This window comes from Falco biarmicus, chromosome 10 (assembly GCF_023638135.1).
Source record: "Falco biarmicus isolate bFalBia1 chromosome 10, bFalBia1.pri, whole genome shotgun sequence".
NCBI classification, from domain to species: domain Eukaryota; kingdom Metazoa; phylum Chordata; class Aves; order Falconiformes; family Falconidae; genus Falco; species Falco biarmicus.
The window spans coordinates 18,173,788-18,199,424 of NC_079297.1; the positions used below are offsets into that span (position 1 = coordinate 18,173,788).

The 25,637-nt window shown below is 45.5% G+C and overlaps 1 protein-coding gene across 4 annotated transcripts in view; it reads left to right on the forward strand.

Annotated features, from left to right (window-relative positions):
- Nucleotides 1–1,362: 1,362 nt before the first annotated feature.
- PLCB2 (phospholipase C beta 2) overlaps nucleotides 1,363–25,637 on the forward strand; it is a 48,344-nt gene continuing 24,069 nt past the window's right edge. For 2 of the 4 annotated variants that reach the window (XR_008824276.1, XR_008824277.1), the window contains exons 1-11: nucleotides 1,363–1,850; nucleotides 5,838–5,915; nucleotides 8,270–8,338; nucleotides 17,505–17,645; nucleotides 18,399–18,478; nucleotides 19,101–19,154; nucleotides 21,734–21,809; nucleotides 22,415–22,515; nucleotides 23,198–23,364; nucleotides 23,563–23,709; nucleotides 24,027–24,184. Coding sequence is in view for 2 of the 4 variants with exons in the window: in XM_056354034.1 (XP_056210009.1) it covers nucleotides 1,767–1,850; nucleotides 5,838–5,915; nucleotides 8,270–8,338; nucleotides 17,505–17,645; nucleotides 18,399–18,478; nucleotides 19,101–19,154; nucleotides 21,734–21,809; nucleotides 22,415–22,515; nucleotides 23,198–23,364; nucleotides 23,563–23,709; nucleotides 24,027–24,184 (1,155 nt within the window). In the remaining 2 variants the exon portion in view is untranslated. Of the gene's footprint in view, nucleotides 1,851–5,837; nucleotides 5,916–8,269; nucleotides 8,339–15,336; nucleotides 15,576–17,504; nucleotides 17,646–18,398; nucleotides 18,479–19,100; nucleotides 19,155–21,733; nucleotides 21,810–22,414; nucleotides 22,516–23,197; nucleotides 23,365–23,562; nucleotides 23,710–24,026; nucleotides 24,185–25,637 lie in introns of those variants that run through there. The other 2 variants (XM_056354034.1, XM_056354035.1) reach the window with 2 other exon arrangements.

A 25,637-nucleotide genomic window follows, 5' to 3' on the forward strand; every position in this document is an offset into this window, starting at 1 on the left:
ACGAGTGTGGCTGGGTTATGAGACTGGAGGTGATGGGTTCCCATGTCCCTGGTCTCAGCCCTGATACTGAGCGACCACAGCTATGGCTAAGCCACCTCAGTTTGCTGCCCTAGTGAAACAGAGCTAACAGCCTTAGCTTGGGTAGCCAATTCTTGGGAGGCGCGGTGCCTTGCAAAACATGTCAGTACATGTAGAAAACTTGATGGTATCTGGAAATGTAGAAACTCTCTTATTCCTAATTTGTCAGACAGATAAACCCTTGAAGGAAATGTATGAAGGATGTGAGGTTTATTCAGGGTTCTCTGTTTCTGCAGCAAGCACCTCTGGTAATTGCTGCCATCTTTGCATCTAGAGCACTTGCTATAGGATCACTTAATTTCTCCTGCCTCATGCCACTAATATTTGGGAATGTCATTAGGATTCCTTCAGTCAACCTGCCCCAGGGGTTCTCCAATCTGCTTTAAAGTGCTGGCCTTATCAGACTGGATAAGCTGGGGTGGGAAAGAAGCAACAAAACTCTGCAGCTGGCTCCCTTGGCACAGTGGGAGTTTTTGTCCACCTTGCTCAGAGAATTTGCACTACTTTTGACAGTATCATGTCCCTCTTGAGCAATGTCAAACCCACACCTTGACTTTCATAGGTGAAAACAAGGATGAAATCCGACCGTGTGGCCGGGAATCCTATTACAGCAAGTGTAGCACAGTTATCTCCGCTTCTGATTAGTTGTGGGGCTCTGCCTTTTTGACTAAAATTAACCTTGCCCACATCAGTCCTTCTCACAAGCCACTCTCTTTGTGGTTAGCCAGTCCACATCTGCCACCAGAACTCCTTTTCTCATCTGCTATCCACATGCAATTCCTTTATTTCAAGGTCAGGAGCAGGAACTCGTTTTTGCCCTGTTGGCCACTAACCTTCTGTTCTGCTTTCTGTCACTTCCCTGCAGCTTCATCGTTATAATCCCCACCGTACACATCTCTCCCATTCTGTGTTCCCACAGTATCTGCAGTAGACCCAAGTGAATCTGGAGAATACTGCAGTCCCTAGGGACTCCTGTGAATGTTTTATTTCATTTGTCTGTGGAATTCCCATCTGCTCTGCTGGTCTGTCTCACTTTTCAGGTTGACATTCAGAAGACCCCATAAGAGAAAGGAAAAACGTTAAGGACTGGACGGTGCAGCCAGTGGCCCCAGAAATGGAGTCTGTACAGAGCAGAGTACATTTATTTTATGTGATATTTGGCCTGTCACATGAAGGGGGCAGTCTGCTTGTAGCCAAAGCCTGAGCTGTTCTGTAACCACATCTGCTGAAATAGTTTGAATGTCGGCTGGCAATGCCTGCACTTCGTCAAAGAGAACATTTAAGGAAGTTCAGTTGCGGAAGCGCTACGAATTGTGCACTTCACAAGTACTACTCCGAGGAGTAGGTCCCTCCTGGAGAGACAGCGGGCGTGCGTGCATGACTGCCCACGCGGGCATCTCAATCCATTCCTAGCTTTCCTCTAGGTGACCTTGGGCTGAGCTTCTGCTTGCTTGGAGACCTGTTGATTTACAATGCAGATTCATTGGTCTTTGCCTGCCTGTCCCTGCCCCTCCTAAATTTGGCTGGGATATAAGAGGCTGTTTGCTGTGTTTGCTTGATGCCAACAGTGGCAATGGCAGAGCGCCCTGCCATGTGAGAGGCAGAGATAGAGGAGAGGGGGCCAAGGAGGAGCAAACTGTGCAGCTGCTATTGCTTCTGGTAGCCGAGGAGCACATCTGTGGGACAGAATGTCAATGCTTACCCCTGTCCTGCAGCCCCCGGAGGTGAAGGAGTATCTGTCCAAGGGTGAGCGCTTCATCAAATGGGATGATGTGAGTACCGGGGTTTTTGCTTCACTAGATTATATGTGTGGTGGTAGGGCAGATACAGTGTTTTGGTTGAGGTTTTTGGGGAGGCTGGGAGCATGTATTGAGCACAGGGGGTGGGACATTGTGTGTCATACCTGAGAGCAGTGATGGATAGGGAGAGTGAACTGAGAACAGGAGAGCTGAGAGCTAAAAACAAAGGGCACATGCGTTAGGGTTTGGTGATGTGGCTTCTGCACCTCTTGTTATTTTGGAGGATGGAAGCGAATGGAGTGTGCCACTGGGTCTGTGTGTGCAGCTTCTTGGGCGTAGGACCCCAGGGTCCTGTCTGTGTTTGTGAACCAGCTCTCAGGAAGGCGGTCGCTGCTGGGAGTCTCCTCAGGCTGAGAGGCATATGCTGCATTTTGACTTGTCCGGGGGAGCATCAGGGGTAGGTTTTACTCCAGAGCTGAGCGGACTGTCCGTGCTTTGCAGATAGAGAGGAAATCAGGCTCCAAGTTGCTTCCTCTTATGGCCTTGTTGCTGGAGTGGATCAGAGGGTGAGCTGTGTCCTCCCACGCCTGCCTGGCTGGTGGTTCAGTGAGCTACCAAGTGCACAGTGGCCAAGCAACAAGAGACCTGTGCTTTAACAGCACCAGAGCCTCCCACTTGGTTTGCAGTCTCTGTTTGCCTTTCATTGTGAGGGGAAGAGTGTGTGTGGAACAGCAGCAGAGAAGTTAATTGGAATGTAATAGTTCCCCTCCTCACTTTCTAAGAAGGCAAAAGAGTGTGTACCCTAATACCCACATACCTGAGCAAGAGGACAGCAGCTGCCTATCTGTTTTGTCTGAAGCGTGAATTGTCTGCTGTTGAGCATGAATGTTGATAAAATGGGGGGGCAGGCCAGGTTATGATTAGTCACCAAGATCTGGGGGAAACATTTGATGTGGTAGTGCGAATGAGATGCATTAGAGGGAGCCTCCAGCAGCGGTGCAGGAGGGATTAGTGCTTACTTTGGTTGGGTGTAAAGCTGGAATAGAGTTTTAAGTCCCAAGGCAGTGTGTGCGGCGGAGGCAGATCACTTGTGTGCAGCATAAGCAGGGGTGGTCCCGCGGCACTGAGAAATGAGAGCGCAAACTAATATACAGCTGACAGAAAGGATGGATGCTGAGGAATACAAGTTGGAATACCACGGGGCATTTATTCCACTAGCTGTACATAAACAGGAGGATGACACCAGGGTATAGTGGAGAGGGCAGCCTTCCCTTTCTTTCCAGTGAGCCCACTGCCTGCAGAACGTGCTTGTGGCTTCTTTAAATTTGAACAGGGATCTGGTTTCTGAGAATAACAGTAGCCAAACTTGTCTGAAATCGCTGCTGACTTTCTATGCTCAGTCCTTGGAGACCACTTTCCAAAAATCTTTAAGCTGTTAAGTATCTTGCTGGAAATTCCTGGGATAGTTAGGCTCCCTTGAAACCTAAGGTGAGTCAAGTTGGGCTTCCAAGACCCACCAAGTGTTTATTTCCTGCTGCAACCATAGGAGTTGGGGACCTCAAGTCCCATGTAGGTTTTTCCCTAAAGTTTACAGTTTTGTAAACATTCCTAAATGTTTGCCTCTAATCACTAAGTAGTTTACAGACTTGACCTCCAGCAATAATGAAAACCTTCTCCACAAGTGGGCTGTCCTGGTCATGTTGCTCCATCTCATCTTGCTTTCCTCCTCCACAGTTAGAGCCAGCTGCAAAGAGTGATGGCAAGAGCTCCAGGCTGCAGGATTGCTGCCCTTTAGAGGGCATGGGCCTGCATTTTTGTGTCGCTCTTTGACATGACCTGGCTGTGCTGTTGGTAACAGCTTTGAACGCCTTCCACAATATCTGAGGCAAAGGAATGAAGGTAGATCAGATTGGCTCCTTGCATTGCTCTGTATCTTGTGGAACTGGACTGGAACATTAACTATACCCAACCATTTCCTGAGAAAAGGAAAACCACACTTTTTGTTCTAGTGCCTTCACCTTGTCCAGCACTTGTAATGTATTCTCCAGAGGAGAGTGCAGTAGGATCTCTGACAGGCAGGACTGTTCTGTCCTGCCCCACTGAGTTAGCTGCCACATCTTGGGGTAAGGAACAACTCAGGTGCACTTTGTTTAGCATTCAGCAAGCTGGGGCTACCAAGCAGAGTAAAGAGGTTAAGTCCTACTACATGGATGATAGTTTATTTCAAGAACCAGCTTGGGAACACTTTCAACACCTCGGGTAGGGCACAGTGTAGTAGCTGACCTCTTAAGTGGAACAGATACATGTGTATTTGGCTTTATGCTGATTCTTAAACCTCATAATAGAAGCAAAAATGTTTCTATCTCTTAAAGATTATAGATTACAGGATTTTACCAAACAATGCTTACTCTCTGCCCTAGATTTGAACTCCATGGTGTAAGCAGCAGCCAATTTGGCTGCCAGACTGTCTTCTGTAAAATTCACCATTTCCTTTGTTGCCAGGAGCCACCCTGTAGGAGTCTACCTGCACCCCACAGCCATGCATGTCCCGATCATGATAACATGCATGATCCTGACAGGAGGCCAGCCATCAGCAGTCCTTATTGCAGCCTCAACTTGCTTTCAAGAAAGCTGCTTCATAGGAGATAAGTTTAATCTAGAAACATGGCATGATACTCATTAGTAGTATAGTGCCTGTTCTGCTCTTTGCGGCTTGTGGCCATGTGTTCAGGGAGCTAACCAAGAGCTCTGGGAACATGGGCGTGATGCTGTGCAGATCAGCATTGTCCCTGGTACAGCATGAGAAAGTAGGGAGTAAAAGGAGAGCGTACTGTGGCATGGGCAGTTTAATGAAGAATACTGGATCTGGAAATGGAGATCCCAGGAAATACAAATACACTCTGGGGTAAAGCATGAGTTCAATAACAAACAGAAGAAACCAAGGCCAAGTGACAAATACAACTTCCAAATTTCATTACTGGTTTCATCTCAGTAGCTGGGTATTTCAGCTTCCTGAACTGAATTTGAAGCCTTCCTAGAAATGGCTGATAGGCCTTATGATCCTGTCTTCTGTGGCACCAGAGGTCAAGTGCAGTTCAGGAGCCATCTATATGGAATGAGCAAATGGGCTGGGACCCAAGAAGAGGCACCAAGTGTCCTTCATCTCTGTCTCCAAAGAGCTCACGCTAACTCATCTCTCAGCACAGGCTTGTGTGTGAGATGGGAGTGGATGCTGTCTTGAAAATGTCTGTGGAGTTGCCTTTAACTGGACATGCAGACACAGTGTAATTATTCCAAGGCAAAGCACACAAGCTCACAGTAGCCTATCTCGTCTTTGCAGTATGTGCCTTGGCTCTGATCTGGAGGGCCTTGCAGTTGTATGGGGTTTGGGATCAGCCCTGAATAATTTAATCTAATTTTGTGCCTGTAGTGTTGGTGTTTAAATAGCCACTTCTTTTCATAGTCTGTGTAGAGCTAGTCCACGGAGTTTAAGAATTGCCACGTAAAGCAGGCTTGTCTGCTGTATTAGATGGACCCCTCCTTGACCTGTTCCTGACTAGACCCATTCTCTGTAAAGAAAGCCCAGATAACTAGCACCTAGGTGGTGGGTGCCACAGATGAATGCTACCTCTGCTTGGCCTAGGCTACTTTGGGAGTCCATAGAATGAAGTTGGTGCTTTGGGAGGAAGGCAGTTCAAATGAAACAATTAATTGCATCTACAGGTACTTTCTTAATCCATTGTATAGAAAGCTCCAAGAGAGTTGTTCTAGCTAAATGCTTGGTGCTGGTGAGACTTGGGCTTCAGCAAAGATCTGCTTCTGTAGCCTCACGCCGTTACTCTGGAGATGTACTAAAATACTCTGGTTCATTTCCATAAATCACAGATGATGATTCACCCAACCGCGTCTATATTTGAACTGGGAACCTTACGTCCCGTGATGGGTTCTCCACAAAGAAAGCAAGCCAGCACATCGTGTAAGGTTCTAACCTTTTTCTGTGGTTTTTGGTTTTTTTGTCAGGAAACAGCAGGTGCTTCTCCTGTGATTCTTCGAGTGGATCCAAAGGGCTTTTACTTATACTGGACCTATCAGAATAAGGTAAGTCCTAAGACTTCACAGCTTGGTCTCCAAATAGCCAGGTTAAGTTTGTGCGAGATTAAAACACCATAAGTGCTTGAGGTCTGCACTTGGGAACAAACCACCATACTCATTCCACTTAGCAGGAAGCCCTTTCTCAAAGGACCTGGGAGTCTTGTACTTATTCAAGGGCAGATTTATCTGTCTTCAGAGTTCCAGAAAAGGGCAAGAAATTAAGCTGTGAACATGCCAGAGAGATTCGTGTGACCTTTTTGTCATGCCGGCATCTTATACCTGCAAAATTCATTAGATGTGCTTCAAAGGACTTCACAAAGAACAGTGGTGTTGATATCACTGTTAACCAGCATGCTAAATGATTCTCCCAACCCTGTACGGTGGTGCAGTTGGAAAGAAATGGCTAGGTGTATGCAGCTTCAGCTAACGTGTACCGTGTGCACCTGTTGTAATGAACTGAGTTGTTGGGGTTTTAGACATTTTAATAAAAGTAATGACTGTAGTGATGTAGACATTACATACAGTCTGGAGAGCAAGTTGTGCTCCTCTCAGGCCAGGATGGTGCGTGCACCCTGGCAGAGGTAAACAGCAGGATGCTGGCTGCTGGAAGAGAGTGAGAGGCAACAAATTTAGGAAGGAGAATTCATTTCCTTACTGATGAGTAGCAATGAGTAGTGGAGAGATCTGGCTGACTGGAGGTGGAAGGCTGGGCTTACTTCTGCTTTCCAGAGCAGAGCTGTGGTTCGGCTCTACTTCCTCCTCGTGACCTACATGCTGAAGAGGCATGGTAGATAAAGAGACAGAGACAGTAGTCCTGCACAGTGCCCTGGCCAAGAGACATGATGTGTTTTGATGAGCTCTGCCTTTTCAGAAGGGTGCCCCAATGCCAGCTGGGACAGGGCACTGTGATGCAGCTGTATCCTCAGAGAACAGTGTTGCAAGGCTAAGAAATGTCACATCCCTCTAGATGTGCTCTCCTTCCAGCCATCTCAGTCATGCTCCCCTTTCAAGGTCTGCTCCTGCAGTAGAATTTTGGCTGTAAAGGTTCCAGCAGACAGCAGGAAGAAGTGGTGCACAAAGTGGGGCAAGGGGAGCTATTGTCACCCATCATAAGCAGAGATATTTCTGTGGGTTAGTAGTGAGAGGGATTTAATTACCTGGGAAGGTAGCATAGCTGACATGAGGAAACCTAGACTGGAGGGGGTCACATGTTCCTGAAAAATACCATTGATTAGCACCTTAAATAAACTGTAAACAAATGTGAGAGCTGCAGTAGAGCAACAGCGTGTTTTACATCCTTGGGGAAGCACTTGTCTGGCATCTTTCTTATCCTCTGAGGGAATCTGCAGACAGTGTGAGCTAGCAAGAGTGGTGGGCAAACACTAGCTGTCAGAGGGAGCTGGGGCAGGCTTGTGAAGGTCCTGTGAAGGCTGGCATGAGCACAGTAGCCAGGGACAAGAGATGGGCTAGTACAGAGCATGGTGTAGTATGTTGAACTCATGTGACTTACCAATTTTTGGCTGACTCTCCGTAAGATCTGCTTATCATGAACACAAAGAAGAAAAAATGCACTGCTTTCGCACTAGGGTTCAGAAAGGAGTGGGATTATGAGTAAAATTTCCATCCTGCTTGACAATATAATGGGGATACAGCCAGAAGACATGGTATCCACATTGTTTATTATTGTGATCTTGGAAAATAATATTATCTAGTGCAACAAGTATAATTTGTTCTCCAGATCTGTGGTGAGCAGACAAATCAGTAACAGAGGAAGGAAACTCAGGTTGGATATTAAAAGAACAAACAAAATAAACATGACAACTAGCCAGTAATGAGGACGTGGGGTGGGCTGCCTGGGGGAAGATTGTGGAATGTCTTCCATGGGAGCTGCTTCAGAACAGATTAGGTGACGGTCTGCTGGGAGTGACCTAGGGAGAGAAATGGTCCTGCCTGCCTTGCAGCTCAGCTGCTCTGTGTTGAATGTGTGGAGGCAAAAGACAGGCTGCGAACATGAGTGGGTTGTATTAACACATTGACTTGTAACTGGGGTAGAGTGTCCCCATATAAACCTGTATGCATGTCATACACTCCTTCTTGTGGTAATCCACACTGGGCCTATGGGCTCACCCTGAAGAGGACAGTGCTGCAGAAACTGCTGCCTCTGCACTAGCCAGCCTGCCAGCTTGGCATATCAGCTGCTGTTTCCCTGCCTGCGTTGCTCCTGGTAGGAGAGCTCTTCCTCAGGGAAGGGCACAGGCTGAGACCTGCTTTGCAGTTTCTGGGGGCTCTGCAGTGGTGGTGGGGTTTTTTTCTTCCTTTTTATGTCTTTTCTCATCTTCCTTGTCCTTATTCTGTCACAGGAAATGGAAATTTTGGATATAACCAGCATCCGAGATACCAGAGTAGGGCGGTTTGCCAAAATCCCCAAGGTGAGTGCATAGCTTCATTTCTGCTGGTTGTTCGTGTGGGAAAGGCAAGGCTGCCTGGGGCTTTGGCATAAGCTGCGGCGGTTTATCCTGGCTTTCTGTTCCAAGAAGGTGGCGAGGACCTTGTCTCCTTACATCACAACTACGTAAATACAGAAAAGGCATCATTACTCTTGTCCCTGAACTCCCCAGGGCTCCTCAGTGCACCCAAAAGAAAGGCGCTTCAGGACTATGGTATATGAGCTTGTTGGAAAGAATATGCCAGAAGGCTAGGAAAGAAACAATTCCCCTCCAGAGCACTTGCCAAAAGACTTATTTTGTGTTGTGCACAGCAGCTGTGTTCTCCCCCCTGCTATGTATCTGGCTAGCTTTAATCTTGGCCTGACCTTTACGTTCACTGAGCTACACAGGGAAGTCCTGCAGGAGACTTGTGATGCTTCTCTGTTGAGTCACTGGAGCTTCTCTCTTGTGCAAAGATGCACAGGCTGGGTCAAGGCAGCTACAAACCTGTAATTACAGTGAGATTCCAACGCAGTGTGTGGTGGGGTCTTTTTTTCCCTTTAAAGGGAAGAAAATGTAGTTTAGCAAAAACCTAGTGTGTGTTTTTCTTTTTCCCCAAATAATTTTAAATTGTCTGCTTGTAGGGTGGCAGACGAAGGGAAGCACATGATAATGGCTTTGTTCTTGGTTTCAGTTATAATTTGAGTTCCTGCTGCAAAGTTGTCCTTGGGTAGGACTCTTTTTCTGGGTCTGTTTTTTGTTTGTTTTTAACATTTCCATGTACAGAAAAGGCAAGCAGAAAATTGAAGTAAAGCTAGAATGTGAAAAGGAAACAAAGGAGTAAAGGTAATGGCTACATATAGACAACATAGGCGATTCTCAGTCTAACACAAAAGGGGAAGGTTTTGCAATGTATACTGAGAGACTAGTGCAGCCTCTTTGTCTAAGTAGTACAGCTGTTTTCTTAGTACTGCTTTGAAAATGCCTGTTCAAGAGCTCCCCAAAACTGGTGTTTCTCAAAAGACCATAATGAGGTGGGTGTTAAAGGCACAGCAGAGCTCAAGAACAGTACCCATCTTACGCAATTCTTAAGAATCATAATTCCTTCTGAGAAACTGTGTTTCTTCTTGGAAACTGACTAGAATGAAACATACTTGAGTTTTCAACAAGCCTAAAACTTTGTCTGCAACTTGTTTTGTGGGCATATTTGTTTGGAAAAAAGCTCTCAGAAGTTGTTTTTCATTTAAGAGGATAAAATATTTGGAGCTGGTAGGGCTAGGTGCTACACTCCAGGCAGAATGCACCAAGGAAAAGGCCAGCTTAAAGGAGAGGCATGAGATACTGTTTTCTAGGGTGTTAAACTTTCAGGAATAAACTGTTTACGAAATGAATTCAGCTTTGATAGAGATAATAAATTGATGGTGTAAGTACTGAGGCCATAGTTGTATTGTATATCCTTCTGGTGGCAACAGGCAGGCTGGTGAGTGATGTCCTAGATTCTGACAATTGTTTAAAGAAGACTAACTGGAGACTACCAGGAGAAACACACTGGCACAAGTGCAGTGTCAGAGCTGCCTCTAGACAGAAGGACCTTCTTCTGAAACAGCATCTTCCGGTAACGAACCCCTGCTCACAAGCAAGGAAATGCCCTGGAAACAAGACACACTCTCACACACCTGCCTTTATTTTTTTTAAGAGTAATTCACAGTACAGTTTTGGGATGACCACATTTCATATCCAGAGAAAAGCTAAAATGGCCTTTTAAAAGAGATTTTTAATAAAAGCACAGAAGATTGTGAAAAGAATGAGGAAATTCCTAAGCAGTACCAGGGTAGCAAAAAGCAAGAGAGGAGTGGGAAGCAACAGCTGTGTTCCATAGTAAGCTCTAAACTTTTTCAATAAGATTGAAAAGTGGTCTGTGTGATTCCCATCATAAGCAAAGGCTCTTAAAGAACAGAGTAAGAGAGGACAACTTTGCATGGAAAAAATTAAAGGTCCCTTGAGAAGAGAGAGGGAACCAGCACGCTCCCACAAAGATCAGTGCTTGGGCCTGTGACATACGGTGTGTTCATATGTGATCTGCAAAAGAGGTGTATAGAGATAAGACAAAGTTTGCCAATGGCACAGAGTTATTTGGGGTAATAAAGGGACACTTGTGGAAAGACCTTGAATTGCTGATTGACTGGATGATAAGTGATAAAATTTAGTATAGCTGAAAATCAGGCAATGCACACAGGAAAAAAAAAAAATCCCAATCCTAATCTGCCATAATGACAGGCTCAGCATTGACTACTGCTACTTAGAAACAAGGTCATAAGGGTTTGGTAAAGTACCAATGCAGTGTTCAATAATATTTGCTCATAAAACTAAGTTTTATGTTAGGAAGTACAAGGAGAGAATTAGGAAACTATGCCACTGTGCGCACCCGGAATGCACCCACATACCTGTGGATTTCTAGTGTCCTTGTCTCAAGTGAGGCAAAGAAGAACTGGAAAAGGAGGGAAGAGCAGCAAGACTAATAAAAGAATGAAATGCTGCTGTAGGAAAAGCATCTGAGCAGGCAGGGACTATAGTCTGGCAAAAAAAAAAAAAGATAAGGATGTGGAGGAGTGTTGTGGAGTGCTGTAAGATCAGAAGTTGACTGGAGAAGGTGAGCATGAAGCAGTTACTCAGTGTTTCTTCCAGTGTGAGAGCTACACATCAAATGGAATTTTCCAAAGGCAGGTTCAGCACAAGCAGAAGGAGATGCTGCTGTTTTACACCTCATGTCACTGTGCTGTGGGATGCCTTCCTGCACAAGTCCTGGAAATGTACATGAATTTAAAAAGTCAGGACAAGAAGGAAGTGCCTTTTGAGGGTCATTAAAAGCAAGATAGTGCTTCTGGTTTAGGAAGTTGCTGAATCACAAATTGCTGGAAGCTGCAGAAATGTGTCAGGGAAGTATCATTGCATTTGCCCTGTTCTTACACTTTCCCCCAGGCATCTGGATGGACCTGTGGTCTGACCTGGTGTAGCTGTTGTATTCTAGCCATTGTGATAGGCCAGAAACAGTATTTTACAGTCCTTGGTATTGGCTACAGCTCATTTTTTACAAAGAAACAAAGGTCAAGCACCAAGTGATTTATTATTTCCAACAGCAGAAATGATGCACTTGATGACAATCTCTGCTATGAAAATCCCAAGTGCTTTTTGAATTCTGCATTTCAGAGAGACCCATTTAAAAGAAGTTCCGTTTTATTTCAGGGAATTTTCTGGCATCTCTGTGGCAACGTGTACTAAAATGCACTAGGCTGGCTCCTTATCCACCTTTCTCTTAGGGGATGATGGGAGGTCTTGTGCCATCCCCTCCTGGACGTGTCTGTCTTACATGTGGCTACGCTATCCATAATGCTGCTGCGTGGCTTGCTTAAAGCCTTCAGTTGTGTATTCAGTTGGCTTTCCTGAGAGCAGAATTTGCTCAAAGGAATGCAGAAAGCAGTGAAAACTCCTTAATGTGAATCACCACACCCTCCACATATGGCGGCTATGTCTGGTGTATCATTACAAAAAGGTATAAATATGAAAAACTGGTGTGATGAAGCAAACCAAGATCTGTTGGAAGTGAAGGGTGGAAAAATGGAAAAGGGTGCTGTCTCCCCTATTATGAAATAATGGCCTGGAGTCTTTGTGGGATATAACTGCTGCAATTAATACAAATGGTTACTTGTTTCATTGACTAAAAGTAGAGGAGAAGGGTGCAGACTGGTGTAACTCTGCGTGAGCATGATCCCGGCTTTGGGTAGTACCAATAGTAGATCAAGCATCCTTTCCCCTTGCAAGTGACACCACAGTAAATCTACAGCCTCTGAGACAAAGCTGCTGTTCTGGTTTTCATACTGAATTACGACTGAAGGAATTTATAAGGAAGGAAAGCATTTTATTGAGAGCATCAGCACTATTGCTCTCGTCTGCAAGGTACTGTGCACTTTTTGGCTGTAGCTCAAGCTGCATGAGGGTGGAATGTGGCCAGTGCTTTTCAGACCAACGTAGGTGAAATGAGTCTCCTGCTGGTGGGGTACTGTGGATGTCGGGAGTTATTTCAGTAACACTTTCCTGCTGCTGTTAAGCAAGAGTTTTGGGGTTTTCCTTTGTAACCTCTCTATACACAGCAGGAAGAATAACACCAAAGCGCCCACACAGTAAAAACACTTCTGAAAAGACCTGCCATAAATCACAGTCCCTTGCCAGCCCAGGTCACAGCATTGTCCCTGCAAGCTGGGAGGCAGGGACTGGTGGGACCTGCTTCCTGACACTGCCCATGTTAGGGAGTCAGTGCTCAGCCTGTTGTCCCCCGCACAGTAAGTGTGGCATTGGAAAAGGGACAAGTCACTAAGGGCTGGCAGCAGTAGGAGCTACCTCTAAATGAAAAGGGCCACTGCTGTTTGCCCCAGAAGGAATGATTCCTGGAACTGAACCTGCCTGAAGGTGAGGGACGACCATGCTCTTTCAGACAGACTCGACTCTCCCTTCTGCCCCCGCCCTGAGCCCTTGCCTCCTGGTATGTTAGCACGTAAGCGTGCACACAGCCCTCAAGTCCTCCCGTGACCTCATCTATGCATGTGCAGGTTTCCCCTTTTCACCCCCTTTGTTTTATTTTCTTTGAGAGCTACTCAGTATTCTGTGGTGTTTTTTCTCCATGGAAATTTTTTTTGAGAGATGGGGCAGAATGAACTTTGGCGCATGTTCAAGAGTAATGAAGATAAGAATTAGCAGGGACTTTGAACATAAATGAGACCAGATAAAAAGCTATTGAATGTAGTTCAGCAGCATGCCAAAGCAGATCAAGATGTTATTTACGATGCAATTCTGTGTTTTCCTTTCAGTAACAAGGAACAATAATGTCTGCTCCATTTTGTTTTTTTTTCTGATGCACCAAGACCCCAGAACGCTGACAGAGAATGTAATAATTAGGACCAAAATACATGATGTTTTAGGCCAGACTGCTGGGCTGTTGGCTTCGTCTTGGGTTTTGTTTAGACATTTCAGCAAGCATTGGCTTTGAAACAAGCATAATTTTTTACAAAAACAGAAGTTGTATTTTCTGACTGTCATGATTATAAAACAGTTTCATCCTCCATATGCATGTTGTTGTTACTGAACTTAGAGATGCAGACTCTGAATTGAACATGTACAAGGGAGAAAATGATACCAAGGTATTTCACGTGCCATATTGTGAGATGATAAAGTAGGAACGAGTACTGTTTGGGAACAATGCAGGGAGCACTCACGTTGCACTGGGAGCTGAGCTGAGGGCTGAGCCGCGGACTACAAACACATTGTGGGTGGTCAGTCATTCTGCCGCATCCCAGGGGAAAGCAGCAGCTCTGGGGATTGAGCATCATCTCGGCGCTACGCTGTGGATTCAGCAGTGTGTGAGCACAGGATGGAACTAAAAGTCTGATGTTCAGGCCTCCAAATAAGAGAGTGATCACAAGAAGCACGGAGACAAACTGATACATGTGCATGCAAGAGAAAAGCGGGTAGAAGCCTGTGGCTTGCAAAGGATTTGTAAATAGTAGAGCAGGGGCCAAGTGAGGAAATGGTCACATCTGAATAACAGCATTTTACCACCCTGGGCCATTTTTCTGCCTCTTCCATCTTTCTGCAGAGTGAGCTCTTTGACCACAGGGACAGAAGTTACTGAGGATGCACAGACTGCATGTCTCCCTTGCAGTCTGTTCCTGCTCGATTCCAGAGTGCCGTGGGTTATTTTGTGCTGTGTGAATCTGTGTGCTGCTGCATTTTCCGGTTCCCTTAGATAAGACAGCAATGAGAGCTGAGAGTGCTTCATCTGCGTAATATTTTTTTTCTGCCTCATCTCGCTGAGATGCTTGGCGCAGAGTCGGGGGCCCCCCGCGGTGCAGCTGGTGGCAGGACAGCCCTCCCTGCTTCTCGGCAGTCGGGTCTTGTTGCTGAATCCCGTGATGGAGCGGTGCTGCTACTGAGGACATGAGCATTACCTGCAGAGCCAAAGGCATTTCAATAATCTTGGTGCTCCCTTTGCTTTCTGGCAACCAAACAAGACCTTCCTTCTCCAAAAGAGAAGATTTGTTGTCACATCCTGTCTTATAATACCATGAACATTGCATCATGCTGCATGTTTCATGAATATACAAAATTGTCAGAGTGCAGTGAGTGCAGGCAGCTGTGGCAAGTCCTGGTTATCCCAGGCTATATCCCATTTCAAGTAGAGAAATGACTGTCCGTCTCTGTCTCTTGTATTAAGCCTAGCTCTTTCTTTATATTTGCATCAGAATTTGCTTTTCTCTGGACTATGAATGTGGTTTGTACAGATGAGGATTTTAGGGAAATCAGGAGGGTGGGAAGTGAAATGCAAGCCGAATCTGTATTTCAACCGCTCTGCTGATGGGTTGTTTTCTGCTTATTTGGGAGTTTAAGTGGATTTGCTAAGCACATTTCCCTTCTGATTTGCATGGCTAATATGGTTGTCCTGTTTTTCATGTAGTGATTCCTATTTTCCCGTTATGGCCACCTGCAACATGACACGAAGTAATTATGTAGTGAAGCTGCAGCACGAGGTGCTAAAGGCGTACAGGTTATGGAAGAGCCAAGACGCAACCATGGCATCAGGTTCAGTGCTCTTGGACACAGCCTGTGGTCCTCTCACCATCTTCATTTCAGTGTTAACGCCAACATCACTGTGTTTATCCTGGGAGGGAGATAATCCCCATGTAAAGCAGGCAGCAGAAAGCAAGCAGCTTGCTTAAGGCCAGGCAGGAAGTCAGTCACTGGGAAAATATGACCTAATTTAGATCCCTAACAAAATCATCCTCTCCCTGCTGCAGTTTGCTTCTCATAAAATGAAGCTATCAACTTCACCATGGCGTTAGGAGGTGCCGTAAGTTAATGCTGATAAGGGGCATGGCATATAAAAAGTGGCACAGGCTAAAGCTAACGGGGACTTCTGAGAAGGTGGTGGGATATCAAGCCATTGCCAAACATGGCAGGCGGCAGTTTTGTCTGGTGGAGCACAGCTAGATAAAGGCAAACGCTCTGATGCAGCATTCAGCTTGCTGGGGACATGGCGTGAAGAGCAATGTCTGCTGGAGAGCCAAGCAACACTAGTTTGCAGAGGAGGAAGGGCTGGGAGGAGCCGGTTTGTAACAAATGCAGGAAATGAGTTCAGCGTAAACCACAAGTTCTCTATTGTCTTAGCTTCACGTAGTTTACAACACTAGAGGTAAGGAAACTGAACAAATGCCAGTGGGTTTGCAAGATGAAGTTAAATTTGAAGTTAAAATCCTAACGCTTTGCCACTTGCAATGAAAAGTTAGGCTCCATCGAGGAGTTGCTATGAGCGTGGAAGGGAGGTGTGGGTGTGTGGGTGCTGCTCGCTTCTGCAAAGGAAAATTGCTCACAAAGCAAGAATGAGCCATTTTAGAAATTCCCTAACTATTAGAAAACAGGCAAATCTGGGTGGCTGACTGCTTTCCTCCTTCTTTCCCTCCAAATGCTTTTGGATTATACAGGTTTCAGTTACTCCTGCGGAGAGCCGCTTTTAGAGTGAGAGACAGCAGTCAGATGATCTTGAGTTATAATCCTGTTCTTCCTGAAGATGTCTGTTTGCTACAGATGTGTCAACATTGCAAATGCTCCAGAAATTTGGAAAAATGCAGTGGAAAGTCTGCAGAGTTTCTTGTTGAATATATATGCAGCTTTGTGTGTGATGTCATGCAAACACACAAGAATGCGTGAAGCTGAGCAGTTTTGGAGTTTCTGCTATTACAGTCCAAATGTAAAGAGAAAATTTTGTGGCAGAAAGGAAATTCCTTCCATTTGAATCACAGCGATATGCAAACAGATGGTTACATATTGGGGTTTGTAGCTGGCTTGGGCTAAATTAAGGTCCATGGAAGTCTAAGATCGGGGAGTTTGCTTTTTTCAGCTTGCAGGGATTCAGATATTGGTCCAGTTAGTAGCAGCTTAACAAGTCCCTGAATGCGAGCTGTACTGCAGCGACTGACTTTGTACACGCTCCGAGTTTACGGCAAACGCAAAGGTGAAATCATTTAGCTAAAACCTCTCTCACTGCGGTTCACGTGACACGTGATGTGTTAAGGTGTTACTGATGCTGTAACTTGTTGAAACTCAGCCATGACTCTAGGTCTGTGCCTACAGCAAGAGCTCAGGTTCCAGTTCCAGTTAAACTTCTGAATCTGACCTGCTTTGCCAAAAATCCCAGATCATTAATTTTGCCCGCAGTTTCTGAAGGAGCAGGTGCTCTGGCAGCCTCCCTGTTTGCTTCTGTATGGATATATCCTGCGCTTTAGATAATGAATGGCTGTGCTTTATTCTAGGACACGGGAATTTTATCTTTTCATTATAAATAGCGACCATCAGTACAACTCCAGGATACCTTGGTTTAATGATGCCTTACATAGGAATGCAGAAAATGCTAAATAATTTAAAGGGATTCTATAAATACTTTTATATGGTGATGAAATCCAAGTATGACTAATCGGATGAGCCTTATACTTAACAAAACAAATCTCTGGTGAGCCATCGCTGTAGGATACTGCAGTTGCTATGGAAAAAACACTTCTAGCAACTGACAACTAGCAGCAAACGTGACTTGGAGGGAGAGAGCCCATCTCTGCAGCAAGCAGGTCTACAGCTGGTAGAGCTTCCAGGTCCCAAAAACCATCTTTCTTGTGGTGGAGGGAGGTTACAGCAAAAGGTATCACACTAAGCTAAAAGAGGGGTTTTTTTAGCCTGTGTTTTGACAAATGGCTGTCTGTGCTAAACTGGTTATGCACCTCTGGTATGAGCAGGCCAAATACTCCTTGGCTTGTCTGCAAGTTCAGGTTGAAGTTTCAAAAGGAATTTCTTTAAGGGCAGTCTCCAACTTCTGCTTTTTCAGGGCAAAACAGTGTGTTTGCACAGTAATGATAGTCACAATGTTTTGTTTCATGGAGGATCCAGGTAATGCAGGCTCCAGAGTAAAGATGAAAAATAAGGAAAGCCAAGGAAAGGAAGAATACATTAAATGATTTTGCAACCCTTGAAAAGCTTGCCGTGAATTTGGGTCAGGGTTTGGATTGGGCCCTGTTTTTTTCAGATAGTTTGCCTCATTCTCCCTTCATCCCCATCTGTTCTGTTTCTTTTGCAGTGCCAGAAGCTCCGAGAGGTTTTTAACTTGGATTATCCTCACAGCACCTTCCTGCTTAAGACTCTGACTATTGTATCTGGCCCTGACATGGTTGACCTCACTTTTCATAACTTTGTGTCCTACAAGGAGAATGTTGGCAAGGTATTGGGTCCTGAGGGCAAGGAAGTGCTGGGAGACACTAAGGATTGGGGCATTGAGTGGGGAGTGGGAAAGGGGAGGGGAAAACGGGGAACCTGAACCCTGTCAATGTTATTGGCAAGGTTATAAACAACCAGGTTAATGTTCCAGTAAGGTGTGGTACTTCCATAGTTCTAGAAGCTTGTACCTTGCATGGAAAAGGACCAGTAGAAGACATTTAATATGTCATTTTTGTCCTTCATGTGCTTTGTGTGGATAAACAGACAGCTGAAAAGACTCCGTGGTAAAGTGTCAAGTGTATATAGGCAGTAGGAATGTGATAAAGCCAAGCCCAGGGCACAGCGGTTGGGATTTGGAGCCCAGCAGTATCGGGACAGGCCTTTTTACCAAGGCCTGTAGTAACAGGACAAGGGGTAATGATTTTAAACTGAAAAAGGGAAGATTTTAAGTGGACATAAGGCAGAAAGTTTTTACTATGAGGGTGGTGAGACACTGGAACAGATTGTCCAAAGAAGCTGTGGATGCTCCGTCACTGGAAGTGTTCAAGGACAGGTTGGATGGAGCTTTCAGCAACCTGGTCTAGAAGGTGTCCCTGCCCGTGGCAGGGGGTTTGGAACTAGATGATCTTTAAAGGTCCCTTCCAACCCAAATTGTTCCACAGTTCTGTGCCCTTTCCACATTTGTCGCTCTGTACTTCTTGGTGCAGTTCTGTAACGTCCAACTGCCTCTGCTTTGTGTGTGTGTGTTTGTTCCCAGAGCTGGGCTGAGGATATTATGGCCATCGTTCGGAATCCTCTCACATACAACGCTTCTCGGTACACCTTCCTAGAGAAAATGTAAGTGATTTCTGACAAACATTGTTCTCTGAAACATTCACGTACTTCCCTTTCTATGTGTACTAGAAAGAAAAGGCTGCGTAGCATCCATGTCCTTTGGCAGCCTCCAAACCAAGTCCTGTGTCAGTGCAGGACCCCCAAGGCACGGGCAGGGGTTTGGTAGCTGTGCTGTATGTTGTGTGAGCGCTGGCTGGCACAGAAGTGCTTGAGCCAGTCAAACACACTTGTGGTATTTAGACAAACTGAAATTCTGAGCCTCAAAGGGGTCTCCCACCGAGGTCACAGCACTCACCCCAACGAAGTGCTGCCTCTTTTCTTTGCTCTGTAATACCATTTGGTTGGCAACCTAGGATTGCTGAGGAATGCTAAATAGTAGGACATATCATTATATCTTATGTTTTAGAGGACTTTTTCTGATATCTAAGCTCTTATAATTTGCCTGTTTCTCCTTCCCACGAAACATTAACAGATTCTATCTGAGGTAAGCTGACATCTGAAGGGCCTGATTTTCAGTTGACTGTTAAATTGTTTTCCCAGTTGCGTATTTTTTATTTCTCATTACTTAATAGGACCTCTAAAACTGTACAAGTGTGTTTTCATAATTTTGTGGGTTTTTTCACAGCCTGGTGAAGCTGAAGATGCAGCTTAATGCAGAGGGGAAGATTCCTGTCAGGAAGTGAGTATAGATATTTGGGTGTTTGTGTGTTCAGTCAGACTGAAGGCAGAGCAGCTGGTACGGGAGTGGTTACCTGGTGGCTTCAGCTGCCTGCTCTTTCTGCACCTAAGAGGCAGAGATCATTCCCTCTGGATTCAGGCTATGAAAGGATTCCTGCTGCCACCTAGGTTCCTCCCAGGGAGGGGCCTGGGACATAATCTGGGTCTGGAAGGGGAGAACTTTTGTGGCCTGCACCTACAGCAAGAAATTGCCTTAAACAGCCATAGATTTCACCTTCTGGCTCTTGCCGAGAAATAATCAACAAAACCAAACAACTCTGGTAAAATTCTGATCACAGATTGTTTTGCAAACCTGAGTTGAAAGGTGGATGAAGTATAGGATTAATTTAACCTTTCATATAAGGAGTTCTGTATTTGGAGAACTTTTTGCCTGACTCCCCAGCTAGCCTAAAGTGTAGGGGTCCATCACTTTCACTTGTCTCCTTTCTTCATGTGGGACCACCAGCCGTTCTCACTAGTGTAATTCCAATGCCCAGCCTTTACTCTGGATGTGCACGAGAGGGAAGCAGCCTTTGAGGCAGCCCTCTGGGCCAACGTCAATGCCAGTTCAAGCACAGAACGTGGAGGTTTGCCCTTCACTGGCCCCAGGGTTGGCCTTGTGCACCGGGGTAGGACTGCTGTTAGAACAAGCCAAGGCTGCTTTGCTGAAGCAAAGACCAGCCTGTTATTTCTCCCCTGTACCTGCGTGGCATGAATCTAGAACTGTTTTTGTGCCACTCGCTGTCTTCCCTAGTAAAATTACTCCATGGCTGATCCAGTGGCTCCTCCATGTTGATTCGACTCATAGAGCAACCAAAGGCTGCACTGCCATGTTCAATTCCATGTTCACCCAAAAGGGTGCATAAATAAATATCTTTTGCTTTAAGAATAAGGACCTGCAGATAGTGCATTTGTGTGTATTCACTAGGAAGTTCTGAACCACTCTGCTTCTAGGTTTATGCTGTGTTACATTATTACAAGAGGCAAGTGCTAATCACCTGTAGTAAATACGCTACCTACTGTGTGCTATATTGCATAACGATTCTAGATTAAGTCTATGCTGGCTAAATGTGCTCCTGGATGGTTGATCATTATTCAACAATAAACATTTTTTGTTGTTTGTTTTCTAAACCACCAACCAGCAAGATTTCATTCTGTCAGAAACCAGTGTATTCATCAAAGGGCTTTTAAAAATGTATAGGTCTTTAATGAATAACTCACACTAGGGAAGAGTACTTTGAATTGATCTTTAAAATGCAAGCAAGGTAGCATTACTGCAGGGAGAAAATGGCTTATTCTTCTGACATAAGCTAGGAAAAATGTCTGGTACAGGATGTACCTCTCTTCAATGCCCTGGTCTGCTTTCTTGCAGAGGTAAAAATGCTTTACTGTATAAAGCGTTAGACCATTAAATAGTCCAGATTAAGAGCCAGATTTACAAAAATACTCAGTATCTCCAGGTGCAAGTATAGGTAAGGCTTTCAAAACTCTTTGTCTGGATTCTTCTGAAAATTCCACTGAGCATCTGCCTTTCTCTTTCGACATTTAAATCCCTTTTGAATCATAACAAAGTTGCTGCAATTTTTGCCTTGCAAAGGGCAGCTTGGAAACCGATATGCACTGAGTTTGCATAAGCCTGCTGCAGCTCCCACTGAACACTCTTCCACCTGTCAACACATTTGGCACTTTTTGTTCCCCTTTTTGGCTGTGAGCACCTGTGATTCCAGGAGCTTAATAGAGCAGACATCTAAATTTATCCATGGAGGAGACCTCATTGCTGCTGACGGGGATATTTTGAAAGTAGATAGAGTTCAGCTACTGTTACTATTCCATAGTGCAGCAAAGGGGCTGCTTTAAGGTGAAGGCTTGACCAAGTGAATTCTGCCCTGCAGACCAGTGCCTAGCTTTCTAAATTGGAGATGAGTTTTGGTTTCTGCAGCAGCAGACCTTTGTGCTTCCATCGTGCAGTATACCAGCTTGTGTAGTGAGTTTGTTCCTTGAATTCGTCGAGAGCCTTTGGTTCCAGAAAATTTTGACTTCTTCTAGAGCAGCAAATTTGCACATTTGTTTGCTTTTTTTGATTGTTGTCTTGACTACCAAGTTATTCCTTGCTAATGCCAGCTACCACATGGGATAGTGTCTTGTGGGGGAAAGTGTCTGAGGAATTTGTGGCATGAGGCCTGCTACCACAGGGAGCAGCTCCAAGAGGGGAAGGGTAGTGAGGAGGGATTTTGAGAGTAAGCTGATGTAGTTCAGTGACAGGGCTCTTACAGAGTCCATAGCAGAAATACAGAACTTCTATATTAAGGCAGCAGTCAAAAAATCCACTGTAGGTTTATAGGACTTGGTACATCAGCTACTCCCTTGGAGAAACACTGTCTCCCTTCTCTGGTTCATGTTTACAGTCTTCCTCTCAGTCTCCTTCACTGTGCATTTTGAGTGTCTTGCACTCTGGCTGCAGCTCCCAGCCACCCAAATGCAGGCTTTTTGATTTCACTCCTGCTACATTGTGGTGATTTCTCTTTTTCTCTGTCTGGTTAGTATTTTTCAGATGTTTCCTGCAGACAGGAAAAGGGTGGAAGCAGCATTAAGTGCTTGTCATCTTCCAAAGGGCAAGGTAAGAGTTTCTCTAGGTAGCCAAAGGTCTCGCTAGTTTGAGAATAATGTTTTTGTCTACACAGACTGTGATGCCCTTGGCTATGAAAAAATCATCATCCCAGATGCTGTTAGTTGCTGTGAAACCTCTTCCTTACTGCTAGCTGCCATGCCTTAACTGCAGGTCGGCTAGGATCAATTCTTACTGTTGGCATTGTGGTAACCCTTGTGACTCCATTGCTTGCATTATGTGGCACAAGAAGCAGAACGTTCCCTTCCACCTGTTTCACTTTATGCTCTTTGAAGCAACAGATCTGATGGTTAATTTTGATGCTTCTGCCAATGCAGAGAGTACAGTCCAGGCCCCTGACAGCTCCTGCCACTGCATCAAGCTTTAGCTTTATACCATCACACAAGAGGCACTGAGGGACAGTTTAAATAACTGTCTGTTCTGAAATAGGGCATTATGGTGCTTCTTCACTGCATGTGTTCTTCCCTAAACACCTTGCCAGATGTGCCAGTTGCTTACTTGCATTGTCGCAAACAGGTGCTGGACTGCGGGTGTTAACGGAGAGGTGAAAGCCTTCATGGGTCTGTGATACTGACGTGTCTTTACTGCATTCTCAGAACGATGCCATCAACCCAGAGGACTTCCCTGAGACCGTGTATAAAACTTTCCTCATGAATCTGTGTCCACGGCCTGAGATTGATGAAATATTTACCTCACAGTAAGTTTCCTTCAAGCTACAGCAAAGAACTGGGATCTCTTGTGGCAAAAGAGAGGGAAAAAGGAGGGGCGAGGTGATTTTGTGCTACGTGGTTTGTCTCAAGCCTTAGAAATGCAGGAAGCCAGGTCACAAAACAGTGCCAGTGCACTCAACACTTTCACTCACAGCCTGAAGAAAAGGATGAGACCTCACGGTGCTGCAGGGACTCTTTCTTAACTGCCACCATCAGGAGGGCTGATTCCCGATCAGCACTAGGTCATGCGAATGTGATACTGCATGTGACTTGCACCAAACAAGGCCATGTACAGCGTGAGAACCATAGATCCTCACAAATAGCCAGTGGCTTTTGGTTTTTTTCAAGTAGCTAAATCTGTGACTTCCTAAATGGACTTGGCTTTGTATGGAAAGCAATTCAGTGTGCTCTGAAATTCAAGTCCCTTTAGAGTTTTAGTCAGAGGCTCAAATACGTACAGCCTCCTTACAGAATTAGTAAGAAAGAAGAAGGGCCACAGTGGGAAGCATCATTTATGGGAAGAAAAGTAGACAAAACAGAAATGTGTGGGCCCAGGGAGGCAGGCACCCATTGCCTACCTGAGGAAGGACCAACCTCTCTTTTGTGAAAAGGTTTTCTGGGTAGTACACAGGCCTTAACCTGTGCTCCTCTGTACTTCTCTCACTTTAGCCATTTAAAAGCAAAGCCCTACATGACCAAAGAGCATTTGGCGAAGTTTATCAACAAGAAGCAGCGAGACTCTCGCCTCAATGACATCCTTTTCCCACCAGCCAAACCTGAGCAGGTGCAGAGCCTGATAGAGAAGTATGAGCCCAGTGGGATTAACATCCAGAGAGGTGAGTCTTGTTCAGCCCAGAAGTCTTGCTGTAGAGGTGGCATGGAAGTAGGAGAGGAACTTGCACCTTCTGCTACTCTGACTTTCTAAGGAGAGCAATCAGCCCAGTTCTCACAAGCCCCTGCGTTGCAGTGCACTGGCAAGGATGTGCCAGAACCATTTTGTGCCGATGCTATTAACAGCTTTGTTTTCCATGTAGGGCAGTTGTCTCCAGAGGGGATGGTCTGGTTTCTCTGTGGCCCTGAGAACAATGTGATAGCACTGGACAAATTGGTGCTGCACCAGGACATGACCCAGCCGCTCTCTCACTACTTCATCAATTCATCACACAACACGTATTTAACAGGTATGGGTGGTTCCGGCATCTGCCTCAGCCCCAGCGCTTATGTACCACCACCAGGGGTGGAAGAGTGGTACTGACAGGCAGGCAGATGTATCTGCCCTGAAGTTTGGAGGGCCGAGAGCTGTAATGCACTGTGAGGGGCTTGGCAATTAAATGTTGTGTGAGAAGGAGAAATGTCAGCCTGTTACTGAGAATGTCTTGTCAGTCTGCCACGTACACCTGCCGAAGGGTGGCAGAGATTTCTGTTGCTCCTGTTTTATGCAAAAACTGTCCCATGTGAGCAGGTAACGTTGAGCCTCCCTCCTTCTGCTCTCCTCCAGCCGGTCAGTTTTCTGGGATCTCTTCTCCTGAAATGTATCGCCAGACGCTGCTGGCTGGCTGCCGCTGCGTGGAGCTGGATTGCTGGAAGGGCCGTCCTCCGGATGAGGAGCCGATCATCACTCACGGGTTCACCATGACAACTGAGATCCTCTTCAAGGTATGGAAAGCATTTTCTCCGTGGATGCTTTCCCCTGCTTGGCTGTAGACTGATCTCTGAGGAGGCTGGCTGAGGGAACTGTCAAATGGATGGGCTGAGAGCAAAGATGTTTGAGAGGAAAAGATTGATGGCAAGATGACAAGTGAATGAATGTGTAGAAAGAATGAAAGATGAACAAGTACGCAATAGGTTGGAGTCTGTGTACATTTTTGGAGTGGGAGGACCAGAAGAGAGGTTGCTGGCTGGATGAAGATGAATGAATGAAGGAAATGCAGGCAGTCAGGTAGAAGCGATGGAGAGGTGGTTGAGCAGATGTGCCCACATGCACAGGGCTGTGTAGCCAGATGGATGGATGGACACAAACCATGAGGATGGTGGATTTATGAATAGATGCACGTTAGAGAAACAAACAGGGTGGCTTTTAGAAAGCAAACCATTAAAACTGGTTTATTTTCTAACTGGTCTACAGCAGGTTCCTGTGGCTTACAGCCTTACGTGGTGGCACTTTGGAAGAATAGGTTTCAATTACATCCCAATTACATGAGTGTGTGGAGTGCGTTCAGTGGAGGAACTGCCCTCTAGCATGTTGGGCAGATGGCTTCCATGAGGAGTCAGCTCCCAGGCTTCAGAAGCAGAGTGCAAAGTCTGCTTCTCCCTTGGAAGTTTAACCACTTGGCATTTAACCACAGAAGCTACAAACATCTTGCAGGTTAAAAATCGATGCATCACACTTATTTTTTATGCACTCCTTTCTTTACAGAGCTGCTGCCAACAGGCAGAGGCACTTCAGATTCTTTTTAAAGCTGTTCATTCTTATTCTGTATCTTCCCCCCAGTTCGCAGGCTTCACTATTACTAAAATATTTTGGGGGCTGGGGGAACCCAATCCTTAAGATCAGAGGTATTGTCATATTCAGTGTCAGTAATTTCCCAAATCCTGTTGTGCCACTGCTGCTTTTTGCACAGCAGTTCACTACAGAGAGGAGAAATAATGACAGCTGTAGCTGCTGTAATTGCAGAGTTCTGCTAAAGCATGTGACTGTACCTCAAGGAAATTACAACCTGTTAACACAGCATGTGCCCAAGTTTTAGTTTCACATAACACCTCGGTCTTCCCCTCCACACCTCTCTCCCTTTCCTACCATTGCCTGTGGCCTTTTAATAGCTTTTTCTGTAGCTTCTCCTCTGAACCTTGCAGGTTTTTGTAAGAGAGAGTCCAAGTAGTGCATGGAGGAGCAGCTGGGGCAGCCTCCCTCAGTGCTAAGATCATGGCTGAACCAGGATGTTGGGGGGAGTAGGGGACTGTAGCTGCAAAGCAGCAAATGACACTTCTTTGCCCTATCAATTAGCAGCACCAGAACAGAAAATAGTAGAAAGTTTGTGGCAGTTTAACAGAGTCTTGGAGAAAATATGATTATTTTCTTAAATCATTAATGCTGAGAACGTTTCCATGG